Source organism: Pseudonaja textilis, chromosome 14 (assembly GCF_049901715.1).
Source record: "Pseudonaja textilis isolate UNSWEBS1 chromosome 14, rPseTex1.2, whole genome shotgun sequence".
Taxonomy (NCBI): domain Eukaryota; kingdom Metazoa; phylum Chordata; class Lepidosauria; order Squamata; family Elapidae; genus Pseudonaja; species Pseudonaja textilis.
This window is the reverse complement of record NC_142003.1, coordinates 14,399,217-14,420,490: the sequence shown is the minus strand read 5'-3', so window position 1 is coordinate 14,420,490 and position 21,274 is coordinate 14,399,217. Positions and strand designations below refer to the sequence as shown.

At 40.5% G+C, this 21,274-nt stretch overlaps 1 protein-coding gene across 1 annotated transcript in view; it reads left to right on the top strand.

Moving 5' to 3' along the window:
* Nucleotides 1-18,953, top strand: part of USP7 (ubiquitin specific peptidase 7) — a 91,520-nt gene extending 72,567 nt beyond the window's left edge. The window contains exons 15-31 of the mRNA XM_026704099.2: nt 1,046-1,176; nt 4,149-4,283; nt 4,439-4,540; nt 5,105-5,210; nt 6,533-6,625; nt 6,991-7,058; nt 8,760-8,860; nt 10,466-10,619; nt 10,777-10,844; nt 11,826-11,934; nt 12,036-12,113; nt 12,713-12,813; nt 13,129-13,228; nt 14,881-15,000; nt 15,858-15,929; nt 16,517-16,607; nt 17,205-18,953. Coding sequence (XP_026559884.1) covers nt 1,046-1,176; nt 4,149-4,283; nt 4,439-4,540; nt 5,105-5,210; nt 6,533-6,625; nt 6,991-7,058; nt 8,760-8,860; nt 10,466-10,619; nt 10,777-10,844; nt 11,826-11,934; nt 12,036-12,113; nt 12,713-12,813; nt 13,129-13,228; nt 14,881-15,000; nt 15,858-15,929; nt 16,517-16,607; nt 17,205-17,311 — 1,736 coding nt within the window. The 3' untranslated portion in view covers nt 17,312-18,953. The remainder of the gene's footprint in view (nt 1-1,045; nt 1,177-4,148; nt 4,284-4,438; nt 4,541-5,104; nt 5,211-6,532; nt 6,626-6,990; nt 7,059-8,759; nt 8,861-10,465; nt 10,620-10,776; nt 10,845-11,825; nt 11,935-12,035; nt 12,114-12,712; nt 12,814-13,128; nt 13,229-14,880; nt 15,001-15,857; nt 15,930-16,516; nt 16,608-17,204) is intronic.
* The last annotated feature ends 2,321 nt before the right edge of the window (nt 18,954-21,274 follow it).

Here is a 21,274-nt window from a genome sequence, read left to right as displayed (position 1 = left end):
GTGGTGTTTAAAAGATTGCTAACTGTATAAATAAATAGTCTAAATGGAAGAGTGAAATTTCAAATACTAAAGTTCTTTCTAGCAGTTCACCAATGCAAATGAGTTCATCACTTCTGATAGAAAACTGACTCTGTGAAGGATTGCTGACAATCCCTCTGTTGAGGTACAGTTTGTATTATGAGAGAGAGGTTAATAAATCCCGCTGTCTTGTAGAATGTGCAGATGTAGCTTAGGCAGGAATCCGGTCCATTGTTCACCTAATTAATTAATCTCTGTATACCCAGCTCACTAATACAGCAAGGCCGGGCAACTTACAATATAATAAACAGTGTTAAAAGCTTTAAAAACAGTTAAAAGTTAAGAACCAAGATGATGGACAGCCTGGGGTGAGAATCTTCTCCACCCATCATCCACCCCCAATGTAGCAAGCCCCTGTCAGGGCCCAAGCCAAGTAACAGAGCCAAGATTTTAGGCTCCTCCAGAAGCCCAGGAGGCCGGGGGGGAGGACAGGGTTCGCTTCTGCTGAGAGAATATTCCAGAGGATGGGTGCTGGAGCAGAAGAGGTCTCCTGTGTCCCATCAGATGACATTCCTTCTTGGACAATCCCATCCACATTCAGAATAACAGAATAAAAGAGTTGGAAGGGACCTTGGAGGTCTTCTAGTCCAACCCCCTGCCCAAGTAGATGACTTGTGGACAAATGGCTCTCCAGTCTCTTCTTGTAAACCCCAAGTGTTGGGGCAACTACAGCTTCTGAAGGCAACCCATTCCACTGGTTAATTGTTTTCACTGTTAGGAAGTTTCTCCTTAATTTTAGGTTGCTTCTTTCCCTTGATTAGTTTCCATCCATTGTTTCTTTGGAAAACAGGTTGACCAGCTCTTCCCAACTTGATGGGATGGGTAGATATTTTTGGTGAGGGGCAGTCCTTCAAATACCTGGATGGATGGATGGACGGACGGACAGACCAAATGACCACCCTCAAGTCATTGGCTGCTTTGTTTTGCCTTTAAAACTCTCCTAGTGCCAATGTTGTATTTCTTGCAGGTGAGGTTTTGCAAGCAGTCACAGATCATGATATTCCTCAGCAGCTGGTGGAACGATTGCAGGAAGAAAAAAGAATAGAGGCCCAAAAGAGAAAGGAGAGGCAAGAAGCCCATCTCTATATGCAAGTACAGGTGAGCTTGGAGAAGGAGCTGCCTTGGATTTTCTGTGTCATTTCTGCTCATTTTCCCTTCGTTGGTCCTCTTTCTCACCCCCTTCCATCTGGATGCAGGTCATTGTAATTTGTGCTAAAAGTAGAACTGTGAATCAGTCAAGGATAAAAGTTCATTGCTACCTCTAGTTGAGTTTGTGGCTCAGTAGACTTGTCATTCCAAGCTCAAATCTTTGTGATGACGGGCAAGTTCTCCCCGTAAGCGTTGAGTGTAACCCTTGGAAGTTGATTTGATGCACAGTGGTAACTCGGTGCTCATCACTAATTGGTTCTGGGAGGTTTGATGAGTACCAAACAATTTTTTCCCACAAGGAATAACGTAGTGAGTCATAAGGCAGCCAATACTGACAAGTTCTAGCTCGTGTATTGACTACCAAAACAAATGATGGACAAAATGTTCATGTCAAAATGTGTTGAGTTCAACTCAACACAACTTTGAAACTCAAATTCAATGAGTTTCAAAGCAGTTGAGTATCAAGGTACAACTGGACAGGTAGTCTGTGACTTAACGATAGTTCATTTAGTGACAGTTTAAACAGCACTGAAAAGAGTGACGTATGGTTTTTCACACAAACCATTGCGGCACCCCTGCAGTCACATGATCAAAACTTACATGCTCGATAACAGGTTCGTACTTACGACGGTTGCAGTGTCCCGGGGATCATGTGAGCCCTTTTTTGCGATCTTCTGACAAGCTAGGTCAGTGAGGAATCTAGTGACCATGTCACTAACTTTAACAAATGCAATGATTCACTTAACAATTTTGTCAAGAAAGGTCGTAAAATGGGGCAAAATTCACTTAGCAAGTGCCTCACTTAGCAACAGAAATTTGGGGCACAATTGTGGTCGTAACTCAAGGACTACCAACTGTATCTTTATTCACACTGGTGTTCCACAACTTTCCTTCTCTCCAGCTGGCATATGGAGACCAGCAAATCTAAAGGCAGATTATATGCAGTTTGATCGCTATCTTCTCTTCCATGGTATCTAATCAGTTGAATATTTCTCAGCAGTGCTTCTTGTGGTCGAAACTGAGCATCTTGGCTTGATTGTTTTTCTTTATATTTACAGTATTTCAGAATTTATTTATTTATTATAGTCATAGATCAGAGACCAGAACAAATAAAAAACAATAAATATACAATTAAAAATTCTAGAATAAAATAATAAATAACAGATAAAATCTACAATAAAATCCAGCCTGTCAATTGTACATGGTTCTAAGTACACTTAAAATCACAATCTATAAAACGGTGTGGCTCCTAGTCAGTTTATTACTAAAAGGGAAAGGAAAAAGGCAGTGCAAAGGATTGGCCACATTTGCTGTATATAATACGTAAGGTGTTTCCAACGAATCCCCAGTGCTGCTGTGTAGAGTCTAGCCACCTGCGCTGTAATTTTGGACTGCTTGTCCTTAAGCAGCCACTGGAGATAAGCCGAGTGTCAGAACAGCCAGGATATCTAGCAATTATTTTTCCCCCCGAATCTCTGTAAAAGGAACACCGAAGGAGTATGTGACCCACAGGAACAGAAAAATATATTTACATTTGTAAATTACCCTTGATACATTTTTTTCCAAACTTCTCCAAGTAACTCCCCTCCACTTGCATTCGGTACATAGAGGGACATAGTTAATAATAGAACTAAGACCCAGTCACCTGGGAGAGTTAAAACTACTTGATGTGTTTCAATCAAAATTTGACAGGTGATGGTAAAGTTCCTCTCATTGTAGATACTGTAGGAGGAGAGCAAGGTTCGCCAAGGATGGCCTAATGTCAAGAGGAGACAGGAAAGTCTCGTGCCAATTAATTCTGAAAAAAGGGTTTTAGTTTTAGTAAAGTTGATGTATTCTGCACGAAATGTATTTTTGCTGTGCATTCATGCAGAATCCTTTTCCTTTCCCTTTATGGAGGGTGATGGCAGTTGGACTTGAAACACAAGAGTCCACCTTCCTCCTTCCTGCCTGCTTCAGTGAGCCCTCTTGTGTCCAGGTGCTGCAAGCATCTGCAAAGGGCAGCCCCACTTCATTGCCTTATTCTGCAACAGCCGGGCAGTTCTGAGAGATTACGACCACCATTGAGGCCCAACATTTGTGTTGCTAAGCGAGACATGTCTTAAGTGAGATTCGCCCCCATTTTACGATCTTTCTTGCCACATCTGTTAAGTGAATCACTGCAGTTGTGAAGTGAGTACGTTAAGTGAATCCGGCCTCCCCGTTGATTTTGCTAGTCAAAAGAAGTTTGCATGATCCCAGGAGACTGCAGCGGTCATAAATATGAACCAGTTGCCTAGCACCTGAATTCTGATCACGTGACCTTGGGGATGCTGCAACGGTCATAAGTATGAAAAATGGTCATAAGTCATAACCTGGTTTCAGTCAATTTTGCTGAATGTAACTGAAGTTACCTGCCTGTTTAATTAAGCCATCATAAGCAATCTTTTAAGAACATATATTTCAAACACACTTGATCAGCACACTGTCAGCATACTTTCTTTCAATTTGATATCAGCTGTTAAAAACTGACACCATGTAGTAATATAGTGTGCTGATCAATTGCATTTGAAAAAAATGTGCCCTTAAAGGTTGTTTATGATGGATTAATTAAACATGTAACTCAGTTACATTCGGCAGAATTGACAGTCATAAGTCACTTGTGCCGTTGTAGTTTGAATGTTCACTAAACAAACTTTTGTAACTCAAGGACTATCTTTATGTCCCAATGGCAGAAGTTAACACAAAGTGTTAGCTCTGTAATAGGTCTGAACCTGAGTTATATTTTAGTATTCCACCACCCCCTCAAAAAAAAAGTTGAGAGGAACTAGAAGCTCGAACATGAATGTTCACCTTCTAAGGTGTCCATCATTGTAGAAATAGGGAAGACTTTCGTTGTGATCCACGTTTGTTTCAATAACCCAATGCTTGTGTAATTTCAGATAGTAACAGAGGACCAGTTCTGTGGCCATCAAGGCAATGACATGTACGATGAAGAAAAAGTGAAGTACACAGTGTTCAAAGTCTTGAAGAGTTCCTCACTGGCAGAATTTGTTCAAAACCTTTCTCAAACAATGGTGAGCGCCAACAGGAGGAGACAGCGATTTAGTCCCTGGCTTTTTTTGCGTAGAATAATTTCATCACTTGGGCATTAAAAACCTGACACTGATCTCATAATGACTTATCTTTTTCTAGTCAGCATGTACGTTTGCTTTTTTTCAAAACTTTGTAGGGCTTCCCTCAAGATCAGATACGGTTGTGGCCGATGCAAGCACGAAGCAATGGGACAAAAAGACCAGCCATGTTAGACAATGGATTTGATGGCAGTAAAACTGTGAGTGCACATCAGGGAGGAAATATCACTTCTGAAGTCTTGCACAATTCCAGATGAGTTAATGTCACCTATTCTCCTTTGTTTCTCCACAGTTGTCTAAGATAAAAAATGCATAACATTTTGCACATGTAAAATTCTGTTGTATTGAAAAGTACATGACAAAAAATTGTACAATATCTTTTTTTTTTTTCCAAAGGAACCTAAATAATATTTTAAATTTGCATATACCCTAGATTGAGAGCCAGTATAGCTACGACACTAGTCTAGTCCTGTCTTAGGTGTAAAATTATCTGGGCCTAGGAAGAATGCCAAGATTTAAATACTTGAACACATTTAAAAGCAAAAATTCAAAACCCAGAGCCCTAGATTATACCAGCTGATCAAGGTTATCCTTCCCCAGGTTATAGCAAAATTTTGAGTCCAGGTTTTCTTCTAATCCAATGCAACATTGAATTATTAAAAACACCTTAAATTTTCTTCACGGATGAAGCCGTAATATTACCCGTTCCTTCCTCAGACTATTTTGCACTTATTGCTTCTTTCCCTCTCCTTTATCACTCACAGATGGCTGAACTCAGCGACAGTGAAAACCCGTGGACAATATTCCTTGAAACAGTAGATCCAGAAATGGCTGCTACAGGGGCAACGTTACCCAAGTTCGACAAAGACCGTAAGTCCCGTGGCCTGCGAGTTTCATGCCGAAGGGAATAATATGGCCGTCTTCCTTTCCATAGAATGAAGTCAACATTTTGGATTGTAGGATATTGAAGCTGTTTGTATTGATGAAATGGGGATTTCCTTGTTAGCATCGTAGGAATTGTTTCTTCCCGAACTACGAAGAACAAGGTTATCTGGAAGTCCTCTCATCTAATAAAAAAAAGTTGGTCAATCCATTGAAGTCCTGGGAAATCAAAAGCAGCATTTCTTAACCGTGGCAACTTTAAAATGCTTGGACATCAACTCCCAGAATTCCCCAGTCAGCCATACTGGAAGTCCATACATCCTTAATTTGGCTGGGGAATTCCGGGAATTGAAGTCTGCACATTTTAAAGCTGCCATGGTTGAGAAATACTGGTCAAAAGTAACCTTGTGGATTGGCCCCTTTTGACCCCCAGTTCCAAGTTGGTAGCCTCTGAAGCCCCCACCCACCCCCACCCCCAAAAAATGTATGCTGAATACCAGTGGTAAAACGGGGTCTTCAAACCAGTTCATTGACACCTTCATGAAGTTTGAAATTGTTCATCTCCAAACCATTCAAGGCTGCTCTTACTGGTAACTGTGCAATGCAGCCCTGGGTGATACTATCTCACCGTGCTGGATGGGGCATTCTGGGAGTTGTAGTTGCCATTAGGCACGTCACCTTCAGGACTAGGGGATGGTGCAGAGCTCTATACAGAGACCCTCTAATTGACACCACCTGGCTTTTCATCATTTTGATCATTGGCCATTTACCAACCCCAGAATTCCCCAGTCAAAGTTTCCTGCTGACCCTTGGGGAACCCTGAAGTAGATTAATAGTGTGGTGTCAACCCTAAAAATGAGCTTAAATAAGTTTTATTTTCCTTTTAAGATGAGAGATTGAAAAGAGAAAAGAAGGGACATTCCTCAATTGATTCTTTAACTGCATGATAGTATCTAGATTGATGAACTGGAAACAGTTCAGAAAAAAGAAGGGATATTAAAAGTTAGATTTTGATCGGTCGATGGACTAGTCCTGGCTCTTGTTTCCATAACTTGCTTTAAAAAAATTGTTTTAAGATTGAGTAAATTCACTGTACTTTGATTGAAAGTACAATCAAGATTGGCTGTATCGTTGATTTATCAATCATTTGAGAAGGATAAAACCATAATCCACATCATTAAATACCAAACATTTCTCTTACTATATTTTTACACTACACCAAATATAATTGGTTGAGATATATACAAAAACAGCTCAGGCACAATTGGATATTTTGTTCTTCTTTGAAAATCATTTTTGCTGTTTTGTAGACGATGTGATGCTATTTCTGAAAATGTATGATCCAAAGACACGAAGTTTGAATTATTGTGGACATATCTACACACCTATATCCTGCAAAATACGTGAGTTTTTGATGTTTTTGTTGCTCATAAAGAGCCCCTTAAGAATTTTGTTAAGCCAAAAGAAAAAAAATATTCCACCCCACATAGTATGCTTTGCATAATAAACTTCTGTAGTTTCAGATCATATATTTGTCTGAACTCTTTAAATATAGGATAGCAAAGTTTATCTCTTAACTGTTGAATCTGTGAGAGAAGGTGAGAGAAGCTAATTTTGAGCTCTAGTTTTGATTTCTGAGGTAAATCATAACATTAGATAATTAAAATAATTATTAGATTATTAAAATGATTTGTAGACACAATATTTTTCCACAGAAGCAGAAGTTGCAATGTGTATATTTTTCCCCTGTTCTGATCTTCCTCTCAAGGTGACTTGCTGCCAGTTATGTGTGAAAGAGCAGGATTTCCCCAAGAATCTAATCTTATCCTCTATGAGGTTTGGGCCATTTATTTACTTTTTCCTTAAAAGTAGAATTATTCTTTGAGACATTTATCTGGGGAAGGGGGGTGGGGTCTGAATGTTATGAAATATTGTCAGAGTGAATGAATGTCTTTACAGCACAATAAACTTCAAGCACTCCAAATATGAACACATTTCTTTTAAACATGTCTTCCTTTTTCCAAATAGTTGGAACAAATTGCAAAGTTTGGCAGTTTTTCCAAATTATGTTCCAAGCAACTATTTAAATTTTTTACAAGGAGAGGGTTTTTTTTTTTTAAAAAAAAAAACATGTTTTCCTGAAATCGTACAATTATTGTGTGAACTTAAGGAAAACATGTAAACTTAGGAAAAGCTCTGTAGCCCCCTTAAAGTGCCCCCATCCAGCAACATCAGCAGAAGGGAACATGTTGGAAAGGGGGTAAGAGGGAGCACGGAGCAATTTGAGATGCAGCAGTGAATTAGGAATTGCATTCAATGTTGCTGGATCCAATCTGGGTTGGTCGGTCACTGGGACCAGAGGTTTCATCTTCTGACATTTTTGGTTCCCATCATCTTCCAGCAGGAGACCAAAATCTCAGAACACACTAAACCTCTGGTTCTGATGACCAACCCAGATTGGATCCCGCAACATTATCCTGAGACACGTAGATTTGCCTTCTATACATCATTCAATGTCCTCACATAGATAAAGGCAGTTTTGTGGCACAGGGAAAAGCTTAACAAATTCTTAATATTGCACACAATGCAGGTAGTCCTTGACTTATAGCCACTATTGAGATTAGAATTTCTGTTCTAAATTATTGTGGCTGTAATAATGATTTATATATTTTTTGCAACAACTTTTACTTCAGTCATAAGTCGAGTCACCATAGTTCTTAAGTGAATCACAATAAAGTGCAATAAACATTACAACCTCAGTTGTGATGTTTGCCTTAGCAAATATGTATAATTAAAGTTCTGCCTTAGCTTTTTGGAGTGTTTTCACCCAAGAAGGATCCCTTTGAAAACAGAGAGATAATATTTGACAGTATTTTCATCAGAAAAAAGTCATGTCATAATGAATGTATCAGTGGTATAAGAGCCCTAGTTGGTTCTAATGAAGGAGAAGAAAGGTAAACCTCTAAAAATGAATCACCCTCAATAGCTACTTAGAACTCAAAATAAAAATACTCAAGTCTTCCTTTATCAGATTTATTGAAAGGGAAAGAGGAATTGAGTTATAGAAATTTTGGTAACTACCTTTGCTTTAGTACCTATTTTAAGTTCATTATACCAGAAGATCTTCTGTGCTTGTAACCCTGCACAAACTCCCATTTCTTTTTCTAGGCTGAGAAGCCTATCATAAAATATTATTAAAAGAGAATTGCAGAACCGCAGAGGCTAATCTTTTTATTTTTATTTTGTTCTTTCCAAAATAGAAATCAGATAGATCCCTAAGAGCTAATGCCAGAATACATTTCTTAGTGTTTATAACTGAAAAGTTATCTTCAGGGCATGGCTTTGAGTACTTTTTTATCCTGAAGGAATAGTGGTTAAATGTACTGTAGGACGCTGAATACTTACGTATGTGTACTGTGGCTACCTATACAAAAATATATACAATTTTTATTTAGGATTGAAAATGAACTATTTCTCCTTAATTATGATTTCTGATAACTAACCCCTTAATTTCTTGTGGGGTTCTTTTTTCCCCAGGAAGTTAAACCGAATTTAACAGAGAGAATTCAAGACTATGATGTTTCCCTCGACAAAGCTCTTGACGAACTCATGGACGGTGACATCATTGTGTTTCAAAAGTAGGCTTGCAACCATTTTTGTGCACGGGCTTTGAAAATTTCAATCCTGGGTTCTCCCAACAGAACGTCCCTTAGATGTGTAGAGCGTCAGCTTCCATAACCCCCAGCAGCCCAAATCAATACGGGTTCCAACACATCTGGTTCCACCATTAGTTTAAAAGATAACTGGGTTAAATCTGTGATGAGATAGGCAAAATGTTTTTCAATTGAAACCTTTTAAGTTCAAAACAACCATTTTCCAGGCCGGGGACAGACAGACAGGATACCTGTGGTTTGGAATGTTCCATTGGAGGGGGGGGGGAAGGATACCAAATAGAAGCCTTTATTCTCCCCCCCCTTTTTTTGTTGTTGTTGTTGCAGGACAAATGTAGGCTCTGTGTGAGTGCTGCCTCCCGTCCAATGTAATTTCTTAAGGCAAACGGGAAACAACAGTTAAAGAAGCATAGGGCTGGAAGAGACCTTGGCGGTCTTCTAGTCCAACCCAGGAGTGGGATTCAACCGGTGTTACTACCGGTTTGGTAACTTTCGGTGACGCTGTGCGCGTGTGTAAAAAGACCTTAAGCTGCGCCGCCCAGAGAGCTGAAAAACGCAGTGCGCAGGTGCACAGCATTTGAAAAGCTTCTTTTTTTACTGCTTTTTCAACCTCAGCTGTGCCGCGCAAAGCAGCTGAGGTTGAAAAAGCAGGAAATAAAGGACAGGTAAGAGCCCAGGTGGGTGGGTGGGCCAAACAGCAGCAAACACAGAACCAGTTTGGTGCCTGCTGCTCTTCAGAGCTACCAGTTCTTAAAACCGGGCAGAACCAGTAGCATCCCACCAATGGTCCAACCCCATACTCAAGACAGGAAACCTTATACCCTCCCAGTCAAATAATTGTCCAATCTTTTCTTCAAAACTTCAGCAATGGAGCACCCACAATTCAGGGAGGAAAGCTGCTCCATTGGTTAATTGTCCTCTCTGTCAGGAAGTTTCTTAGACCCAGATTTGATCTCTCTCTTTAACAATTTAGGCATGGCTTGTTTGTTTGTTTTGCCCCCCTGCCTATTCAGAGTTAAATAACATTTAAAAACGATCTCCGTTGTTGATTTTTTGACACTTAAGTGATGGAGTCAGGAAGGGTAAACTACTACTGCTTTTAATACTGTGACACCTCAGTACAGAAACTGAAGGAGTAACGGAATTGTTTCAAATTCTTTCTTACTATGTAGTGAAACACTCCATTGTTTCTCAAATTTTATTCCAGTGGGATGCAGTTGACTTGAAATCAATCCTCTGGTAGAGCATTCTAAGCGAGGTCTTTACTTAAAACAAAATGCTCAGCCCATTTTGCTTATAATCTGTTGGAGTTTTAGTTGAGTAATCTGCTGTGTTGGCTGGCTACAATTTGTGATTGCAATGAGTTTTTGTGAAATTCTTTCAAAAACAGTTTCATTTTTGCTCTTTGGCATGTGTGCATTATTTTAGTAGTTCATTGTTAGAAGTTAGGGTTCGCTCTTGTTCACTTGGACGAAATAATTTCTAAAGGTTTACCAAGAGCTACAGATTTTGATCATCTTTTCAATGTTTCAGCAATTTTTGTGTAATTATAATTTTTTTCCTGCTTACAAGGGATGACCCTGAAAACGACAGCAGTGAATTAGCAACAGCAAAAGAATACTTTCGAGATCTCTACTACCGAGTTGACGTCATCTTTTGTGATAAAACTATCCCCAATGATCCTGGTTTTGTTGTCACATTGTCCAACAGAATGAATTATTTTCAGGTATTTACTCTCTTCTCAGCACCTCTGTTGGATTCAAATAATGTGGTATGGAGTAAAATCATAATTTTTAAATCCACAACCCTGGAAGGGAAGCTGTTCCATTGTTTACCAGAATTCAGCTCACTTTCTATTCTTTTTTTAAAAAAAATATTTTCAGGTTGCAAAGACCGTGGCTCAAAGGCTTAATACAGATCCTATGCTGTTGCAGTTCTTCAAGTCCCAAGGGTAAGAGATGTTGATCAAATATATCGTCTGGTTCATGTTGTAATTGTAGATGGTGAAAACTACAAATGTGAGAGAATGACACCTCACGTATATTCCTGATGCCAAAAATCTCCAGGAATCCTGGAGAAGAATCCTGAATTTGGGGAGGGAAAGCCAATTGTGCACAGAAGATAAATTGCAACGTTTGGCACAGCTGGAAATTTCCTTTCAGATTCACTGGATTGCCTAGTTAAAGGCAGTTATTTCTCTCTCTGGAGAAATGAGACTATATCTGCTGAACAAAACTCCGCATTGGCGTCAGGAAGGGCATCCAGTCAGTAAACACTCTGCGAACTCCATTCAGTTTCCCAGACTCCGCAAGGGATTATGGGTTCATTAAACAAAGATGATGATGATGATTCATTGGATTTTGGTTCACGCTGCACATAAATCTGTGTTTTAGATCCTGGTGCAATTGATGTTCTGGTTAAATATTCTTTCCAAGTTGGTCATCTTTATCATGAATCAACGTACATACTTTTTAAGTAGCAGGATTATTTAAAATATGTTTCCCACAAGATGGTAAACCTCTGTAGATTCTATAAAACCTATATATAGCAATAGCACTTTGACTTATGTGCTTTCCAGTCCTCTCTAAGCAGTTTACAGAGTCAGCCTCTTTCCCCAAAAAAATCTGGATCCTCATTTTACCCACTTCAGAAGGCCGAGTCAACCTTGAGTCAGTCGGGATCGAACTCCTGGCAGTCAGCAGAGTCACCCTGCAATCCTGCATTCTAGCCACTGTGCCACCAGGGCTCCCCCTCTTTATTCTAAACGCAGGGAAAAATCATAGTGGATATCAAACAGAGCATATAAAATATTAAAGACTGATTACAGAAAAAAAAACCAACTGAAATGCTGTGCAGAAAGTATTTCAAAGTAAGATTTCTTTTCTTTTTCCCCCCTTGTCTCTGTCTGTCTGTCTGTGCCTCTGGTTTTTAGTTACAGGGATGGTCCTGGTAACCCTCTTAGGCATAATTATGATGGAACTTTAAGAGATCTCCTGCAATTCTTCAAACCCAGACAACCTAAGAAACTTTATTATCAGCAGGTAGGGGCTTCTGTTACTTCTGCAAGAAGGAACATTTGGCTTGTTTTTCAGTATGATTAAACTGGTGTCTTTCCCCCCCCTCCCCCCCCAACTCTCCATAGCTTAAAATGAAAATCACAGACTTTGAAAACAGGAGAAGTTTTAAGTGCATATGGCTAAACAGCCAATTTAGGGAAGAGGTAAGCCCTTTCATTTGTTGTGATGTTCAGAATGATCAAATAGCAAGTTTATTCATGTTACTCACCCATTTGTCCTACAAAATGTTTACTAATTCTAAAATTCCAGTAATAGTAAAGTATTTGAGGAACAAATCAGAATTTTTATCTATGGGTAGGGATTTGCTGTTGTTCCTTAACTTTTCAGCTCCATACATGAACTAACTGAATAATTGCTCAGTAGTGTTCTAATTCCACAAGTCTCTTTATTTGCACAAAGGTGCGATCAATTAACAAACTGTTTGTTTCTTAAATTTATATGCTGCCCATCTTACTATCCAAAGAGCTTCCTTTTTTGATTCAACATTTTTTTTCCTGCAAACCCTATTGCATACATAGAACATTATTTGTGTGCAATATAGCCTCCTTTCATATTAGTGATTCTTTTGTAGTATCAAATAAACTTGGTAGGTTTTAGCATTTGTACATAACTCAAGAGCTTGTTCCTTCTAACTTTAATTTCCTTTTGCATCTTACAGCAGTTAATTATTGGCTTCTGCTTTTCTCTCTCTCTTTTCCTCTCTCTTTCTCTTCCCAACCCTCCCCTTAACTTTTTTTTTTAGGAAATAACATTATATCCAGATAAACATGGATGTGTGCGAGACTTACTAGATGAATGTAAAAAAGCTGTAGAACTTGCTGAAAGAGGTTCAGGGAAATTAAGGCAAGTGTTTTCTTTACTTAATTAAAAGTATTTCCCCCACACACACCCCTAGACATCTACTGAAACTAAAAAGTATACTTAAACAAATTAGGAAAGCCAAACCTTAATTTGATTACCAATTTGAAATGTTTTTATTCCTTATGTTTACTGGGCTCCATTTATCCATTGTGAAAATGTATGTTAAGCCAGATTTGAATGCATATTCTTAAAAGTCGTCTCACCTCCTGCGCTAAGTTCTATCAAAAGGAACAGAACTTCCTCAGGAGTTCAGTTGTGAGTTTTCGAGTATTCTTACACCATCTTTCTCTTGTTAAGGCTGCTAGAAATCGTAAGCTACAAAATCATTGGTGTCCATCAGGAGGATGAATTATTAGAGTGCTTATCGCCAGCAACCAGTCGGACATTTCGAATAGAGGTCAGTGTTGAGACAATGTTCAAACATGACTTATCTAAGTGCCATCAGACCCTTGATGGGGTTATGGGCCCAAGCAGCTTTCATGACTGAATTCCTCCTTTGAATTCAGTCACAATGTGTTTTGTTTGATGTTTGGTTTGATGCAAAATCCAGGTTATTATGGCTCGTTCAATAAACCATAGTTAGGTGCATCACCCATTTCACTTGAGGGAAAAATCCATTTATTCCCAATGGGTCTTACTACATTTATGGGGTTCTGAGGCCCATGTATGCAAAGAGACAATATGGGAAATTTTATTAGGTAACGTTGGGACTTGGTTGAGATGTAGGATATAGCTCACAAAGATCTTCTCCACAGGCCTCAGTGAAATGACCAGCCGTTATTAAACTGCTTTGGGAGAATTGTTGTCAGATCTGTGCTTCTTAACCTCAGTTTCAGGATGTATGGACTTCAACATCCAGTCCACCATGATGGCTGGGGAATTCTGGGAGTTGTAGTTCATACACCTATGTGTTTTGTATCAGTTTGGTTTCAGGAGCAGGGACTTGTTTGGTTTATCTGCGTGAAGGACCAAAATCCTTAGATCCAGATCTGAACTGATCCAGTAGATCTGACATTGCAACACAGGAGCCCTTTAAAGAAAACAGGAGGAGTTTTGCCTCTTCAAAAAGGGGTGGGAAGGAGGAAATATGCTGGCAGTTTTTTTTCCAGAAGACAACCACCCCCAAACTGTAGTAGAATCGCTCTCTCCAGTCCGTTTGATTGATTGGATGAGGCAAGCAAGTTTTCTATACCATCACCTTCATCAGGCTAGGGATTGCCAGACTTAATAAATATTGTAAAGGCTGGGGACAAAAAAGGAGATTTGAAGCCTATCAGAAACCCCAGATCAGTTGTTCATAATGGGCAAATTATGGAACAAAGATCTCTTTTGCAGACTTGACCAATCTAGGGCACACAGGGGAGCCTTACAGTTTGATTTTTATCCCCATCACAATTCCCAACTTCTTCTTTACCTTTAAAGGTTGACAAAAGTACTGATAAAAGAAAAATTGTAGCTCAGGGCTGAACTGACGGGTCCTTGGTGCTCTCTGAGCTTGGTGGGTTTTCTTGCAGACGTTTCAATACCAGCACTGATGGTGTTAACTTAGTTTGGGTCACAAAACGTCTGCAAGAAAACCATCAAGCTCAGAGAGCACCCGGGACCGATGAAGCGCCCAAAGGGGCTTTAGCTCGGCTCGCCTTGAGATCCAGGAGCTGAGGGGTGTCTGGACTGTGGGGCAGCCCCGGAAATAGCAAAAGGACCGGTCCGTGGTGCCTCTACCAGTGAAAACGGAGCTGCGGGAGGATCCTTCCAGACCTGCCCAGGCCACCACAGGCACCCCCGACATGAGTGACGTCGAGCTGGCCACGCCCATCCTGCCACACACACACACCCCAACGCCCCTCCGAGGGCAAACACGGCCCCGATGCGACTCTCAATGGAATCGAGTTTGACACCCCTGCTGTGGCTGCTTCCTAATCAGATGTCGGTGTCTTGGGTTACTTCCTCTTTCAGAAGATCTGATTCCACGACTGCCGTACTTTTCAGCTGTCCTGCTGGTGGACATTCTTCCTAATCCGCATCTCACATTGATCTTTTTATCCGTAGGAAATTCCTTTGGACCAGGTAGAGCTCGATAAGGAGAATGAGATGCTAATTACAGTGGCTCATTTCCAGAAAGAGGTTTTTGGAACGTTCGGCACCCCTTTCTTGCTAAGGATACACCAGGTGGGTTCCGTATAAACTGCTGTTGCGTTGAGTCTGGGCGACCGGAAGAGAAATTTTGTTGGAGACCAGAGACCAAAAGCTGATGGATGGTCTTCCCAAACTAGTGACTATCCCGTCTCATCAATTTCATATTACTGTTCATTCCAAGCCACTCATCACAACTTTTGGTCAACATTCTTGGGTGGTAAACTTAATCAGTGTGCAAGCATGGGTGTGCATAAATGTTTATAAATGTGTACACACTGCTGTTCAACTTTAATATGCACACAAAACAGGCTTTTAGCACCGTCAAGCATCATCTCAGATGTACGAAATAGACCTAAAACTGAAGTTTACTAGAATAATATATGCCCGATAGACTTTTAACGTGCTAGAGCAGTGGTGGCTAACCTTTTGGGGCTCCTGTGCCAAAAATTGTGTGCATGCTTGCGTGCCAGCACCCAGAAGGCAATGTGTCCCCCCACGCCACCTGCGCATGCGCGCGCAATCCCCCCTTCCCACCCTCTTATCTGCACTGCACCTCCCAGCTGATTTTCAGCCCGTTTGAGGCCTTTCTTGGCCTCCCAGAAGTTTGGTGAAAGCCTCTGCAGCCCGAAAAATAGGCCCATTTTGTCACTTCTGGTATATCCAGAAATACAGGAAGTGAGGAAACGGGCCTATTTCGGGAGGCCGAGAAAGGCCTCAAACAGGCCAAAAATCAGCTGGGAGGTGCACGCATGCGCAATGAGGTAAGTTTGCCTGCGGCTTGTGTGCTGGCACAAATGGCTCTGTGTGCCACCTGTGGCACGTATGCCATAGGTTTGCCATCACAGTGCTAGAGTTAATATCCTGTATTTCTGGAATTCTGATGCTTCTAGGGTGAACATTTTCGAGAAGTGATGAAGAGGATTCAGACAGTTCTGGACATCCAAGAGAAGGAATTTGAAAAGGTATTGATGTGAAGTAGAATATCTGTTACTCTGCAAAGGGTGGTGGGTGTTAGAATTGGCATGAGAGAAGTAGAAGAAAGGGGTCTTCCTTCTTTTGATTTGCCATTCATCATTAAATCTGTAAGGACCTGACCTTCCTTCCCCCACAAAGTTCTCGCTTACAATCTTCTGAATAAAACTGCCTAGAATTGCTTTGTAAATGTAAATACTTCAGATATTCTGTAATTCAAACGTTGGATTTTATATTTGAGGTGTAAAATACAATCAGGTTTAATACAGAGGAAAGCATGGATAGAAGCCAGAATTATAACCATAAGTCATTGTGATTGTAAATTGAGGTATATCAAGATATACCTAGGTTCGAGACCCCAGCGCCACACGATGGGGTGAGCTCCCGTCCTCGCCTCAGCTTTTTTAGGTTGTTCTAATTCTCTATCCATTGATAAAACATATTCCATACCATGTAATATTAATCTTTCTAAAGGTTTATCCTTTTCTCTCGCCTTGTCCTCGTGCCCAATTTTCGTTGCAGTCACTGAAGTGCGATAAAGAAATATTCTATTGTTGTTGTTGTTTTCTCTTTGAAGTTTAAGTTTGCTATTGTAATGATGGGCCGGCACCAGTATCTTAATGAAGACGAATATGAAGTGAACTTGAAAGATTTTGAGCCCCAACCCGGTGAGGATCCATTTATTTTCATTTGGGGGCTGGGGGGGGCAGGGGTGGTGTGTGTGAGGGGGGGTGTTTTCTTCAAAGTAAGTGGGAGCCAGCATGGATAAAAATTGATTCTAAAAAATCAGATTTTTGTTTAAAAAAATAAACTTGATTTATTTTATCAAGTTTATTTGAATAAAATGCTTTGGGAGTAAAAATCTATTTAAAGGTAGTTTTCCATTTAAAATACATTAATAATTTAGTTTATTCCACATGAAATGGAGCCTAATTATGAAGCACGAGGCTGTAGATTCTGCCATATTGGGACTGTCGGTGGGTCAGCCACAGGTCAGAGGAGGAGCTGCTGCGGAACAGAGATGACAGTTGCTGTTTATAAAAATTACAGTTTAAAATGAGTTGATTTAGGCCAAGCCTTTTTACTAGGGATTTAAATCGTGGTTTAAATCAACTTGACTCAAATCAAATCCACCCCGGGGGGAGCTAACTTCAGGTTGAAGGCGTGGGTGGGGTTCTAAGTGTCACAATTCTTCGGGACTTGTCGAGCGTCACAGCAAACCCTCCAGCAATGGTCTCACCCTTTCTCTTCCTCCCTCCCTCTAGGCAACATGTCTCACCCCAGGCCATGGCTCGGGCTCGATCATTTCAACAAAGCCCCAAAGAGAAGCCGCTACACGTACCTTGAAAAAGCTATTAAAATCCATAACTGACTTACCCTCTCCAGTTTGTTCGAGGCAAAAGGGGCAACAATAAGTGTGTGCGTGCGTTTGCGTGCGTGTGTGTGTGTGTGTGTGTGTGCGTGCGTGCACCTTTTTAACAACCGTAGGACTTTTGGTACACGTGCACTTGAGGTCGGGAGTCTCCAGCAAGACAATTTGCTGCTGATTTATTAACTTTATTTTGAGGCTGTTCAGTTTGGCTTCTCTGTATATCTTATTATTGACTGCCCTCTATTTTTTTTTTTTTTTTTTGAGCAAAAAAAAAAAATGAAGGTGTTTTATAAAAAAAAAATAATAATAAAGCTCGGGTGCCAATGAGAGTTTTTATGGGAAACGTAAACCAAGGAAGATGGTCAGCATAAAAGAAGGGAAGGGTCAAATAGGACAAGTTGACATTGGCGAACTCTTTGTCTGTAGTACCTTTAAGGGCGCAGTCTGTGCGGGCTGTCCTCCCCTCCCTCCTTTCTCCTCCCCCTCCGGCCCGATCCTCTCCCCCCTCCCCCCTCCCGGATGCGTGGTACCTGCCATCACTGCAGCTAGCTGGCACTGTGGTTAGGGTCACGTTTGATTTCTTTCCTTCAGTTATATACTTTAAATGAAATTTTTGTGCATTTGTAAATGCAAAGAAAAACTCACATCATCAATAAATAGCAATCTCTACTTCATTGTGTACACTGTTGGCACTTATTCGGGGGAGAAACGTCTTTTCAATCAGCCTAGGAATTCTCTTTTTATTCTTATTATTCTTATTCTATTATTATTATTATTATTATTGCTGTTGTTTTTAAATAAAAGACTTTTTGGAGTCAGAGCCCCCTCCCCTCCACTATGTCCCGCCATCACTTTTTGCCAAGAAAGACTCAAAAACTCCTCGAAAGAGCCGTGGCGTCTTTATATTCCTTTTAGAAACTGCTCAGAAGAAAGAAGGGTTTGGGTTAATGAAATAATGTCCCGAGTACGGCAGCTGGCATCTCAGTGGGACTGCAGAAAACGGCGGTGGGGGAAGGAAAATCACCTGAATTATACTGAATTTTAGCTAATCTGGGAAGACAGACGAGCAAAGTCGCTTTTTCTTCGCACCGAGGGCACGTTCATTAGCATTTAGGAAGCTGTTGACTTTGTAAAAAGAGGCAGGGAGCTTGGGGGGGAGGGGGCAAAAATAAAATAAAATAAAAAACCTGGAATTGTATATTTAACAAAGGAACAACATGTACAATTTAACACTTGGAGATTTCTCTTTTTTTGGTGTGGGGGCAGAGGGAGTCTGCCAGCGAATTCCTCAGATGTCAATATTCATTGTGTGTAGTTTCATTTCTGTCCCAGCCTCCTTTCCTGTTTTAGTTTGGAGTTAATGGAAACCTTTGTGGAATATCTACTTTTTTCTTACTTTTTGAGCGAGTAAAACTAGAACCTGCCACTTACACTCCCTTCACTTTTTTTTTTCTCCTTTAATTTCATATTCTTTGGTCTTCACCCCTTCCTCCGTTCTTATCTCCTCTCCCTTCTCTTTTTCCCCCTTCCCTTGTTTTATTTTATTTCTGTAGCTACAGTGTGCAATGATTCTTCCTGTATATTGCCTTTTTGGCTGGAAAAAAATGTTGTATGTTGAATAAAAATTTTCTATAAAATTTGACTTCAGTGAGTCAAAGACGACTTCTCCTTACAAGTATAGTTTGGGGAGATGTTACTTGAGACGGAATTTTTGTTTTATCAAAGAGCAAAGTTTTTTGAAATTGACTTCATTGAAGAATATGGTAAAGTGGTTTCTCTTGGCTTGAATTTTATAAAACGAGATGTTGATGTCAATAGAAGAAAATATGTATGCAGAGTTGCAGTTGCAGCACAAAAGTACAGCTAAGTGCAGCAAGGACCTAAATTGGAATAGGTCTTAATTCCAAGGAGTTTGTTATATGATACAGTTTTTCCTATAGCAACCCAAATAATAATGTTTAATTTCTGTTCTACTTCACTTCGGGCAAGAGCAATCAATATTTTTCCATAAAGGTGCGCTTTCTCCAAATATGTATCAATTCCCAATTAAAAATTGGTCCTAAATCCTTAACCAGTTAGCTTTTTCAGGGACATCCTTTATAGAAAGTTTGAGGGGAAACATAACTACCTTACCAAATAAACTGGGTTTACACAACCTAAACCATGATGCTGTTGTGGTAGGTTGGTTTTTGGCTTCTTGCATTAATGAACTGTAAGTCATGGTTTATAATTTCTTCTGGTTCAATGTGGCTACTTTTTCAGCAAACGGTGATTAATCCTGCCTTAGTGCAAGACAGGGGAGGCTACCTGAATCTTTCCTGTACACCCCTGAAGATGTGGGTGCATCCTGAACAGAATTGAACTGGAGATCTATGGATCTTATCCATCCTCTTTCACACATTTACAAAGGCATCCTTCCCTCACATCTTCCTTCCAAAATCTATCCTGGTTCTCCACTGAAATCAAGACGGTCCTTTTCCCTGGCCCCCAACTGCCATTAGAAGTGTTTCATTCTTTGGATGTCCATCAAGCTATTTTTTTTTTTTAGTTGGGGGTATTGTATATATGTCACCATTTAGTGTGTTGCCCTGCCTTCTACATTCCATCTTCAGCATTTCTAAAAGCGCCTAGAAGCTTTGCTATGTGATGGACCAACCGCCATGCCACCTTCCAGTACAGAACATAGATGGTAGAATAACAATTGGAAAGGACCTTGGAGGTCTTCTAGTCCAATCCCTTGTCCGAGCAGGAGACCTATACTATTCTGGACAAATGGTTGTCTAACCCAAGAGTCACCAACCTTTTGGACCTCGGAGACCACCAAACTCATAATTTTAAATCTCTGGGACCACTAACCGGTTCTGTGGGCATGGCCTTATTTGTGGGTGTGGCTTGGTGGTCATGTGACTGGCTAGGCATGGCTTGCATGTAAATAATATAAATATTTATATAAATATTGAATTTTTTATTTAAAAAGAGCAACTTTTACCCAAAATCAGGCAAAGCAGGCAGGCAGATTGAGTTGCTCACAGAGTCACTTGGAGATCTGTGTTTCTGCCATCGGCTATCTGAATCTGCACTGCTTCAGTCCTAAGGAAGGTTCAGCTCCACTTAACAGAGCCGAAGATCTAAAGATTAGCTAGAAAACAAGAAATCCAACAATTTCCTGCTTTCTAGCTAATCTAAAATTTCCAGGCACAGCAGAATAACTGATGGTCGGAAAAAGGAAAAATAGCAACTTAGCAGGCAAGTTTGCCAGGTAAGGAGTGAGTTGGCAGGGAGGGTTTCCGCGGGCCATGTGGGCAGCGCAGCCTTGTGTTTCTGCGCAGCCTGGATTAATTGCTTTGGCGAGGTACTCTGGGGGCGACATTTCTCTGCAGCCCACCAACATTTTCTTGCGGACCACCAGTGGCCCGTGGACCACTGGTTGGCAACCGCTAGTCTAACCTGGAAAACCTGTAGTGAAGGAGCACCCACGATTTCTGAAGGCAAGTTGTTCCACTGATTAATAGCAACAGCTCTTAGACTTATATACCGCTTCACAGCCCTCTCTAGGTGGTTTATTACAGAGTCAGCCGCTTGCCCTCAACAATCTGCGTTCTCATATTACTGACATGGGAAGGATGGGTAGGATGGATCAACCTTGATTATTTCTTGATAATTCTTACTGTCAGGGAATTCCATCTTAATTCTAGGTTGGATCTTTCTTTAATGACTTTGCCACCCATTACTCCTTGTTGTGCCCTCAGGTGTTTTGGAGAAAAGCGTGACCCAATCTTTTCTGTGGCATCTTTACTGGAAGACTGCTATCATGACACACACACACACACACACACCCCTAAAAAAAATCCTCTTTAGAGATACCTTTTCCCCACAACATTCATTCTACAATTTAGTTTCCAGATCGCTCGTCATCATTGTTACTCTTTATCTAGAGTTTCTTCATCTAGAGTCTTTATCTAG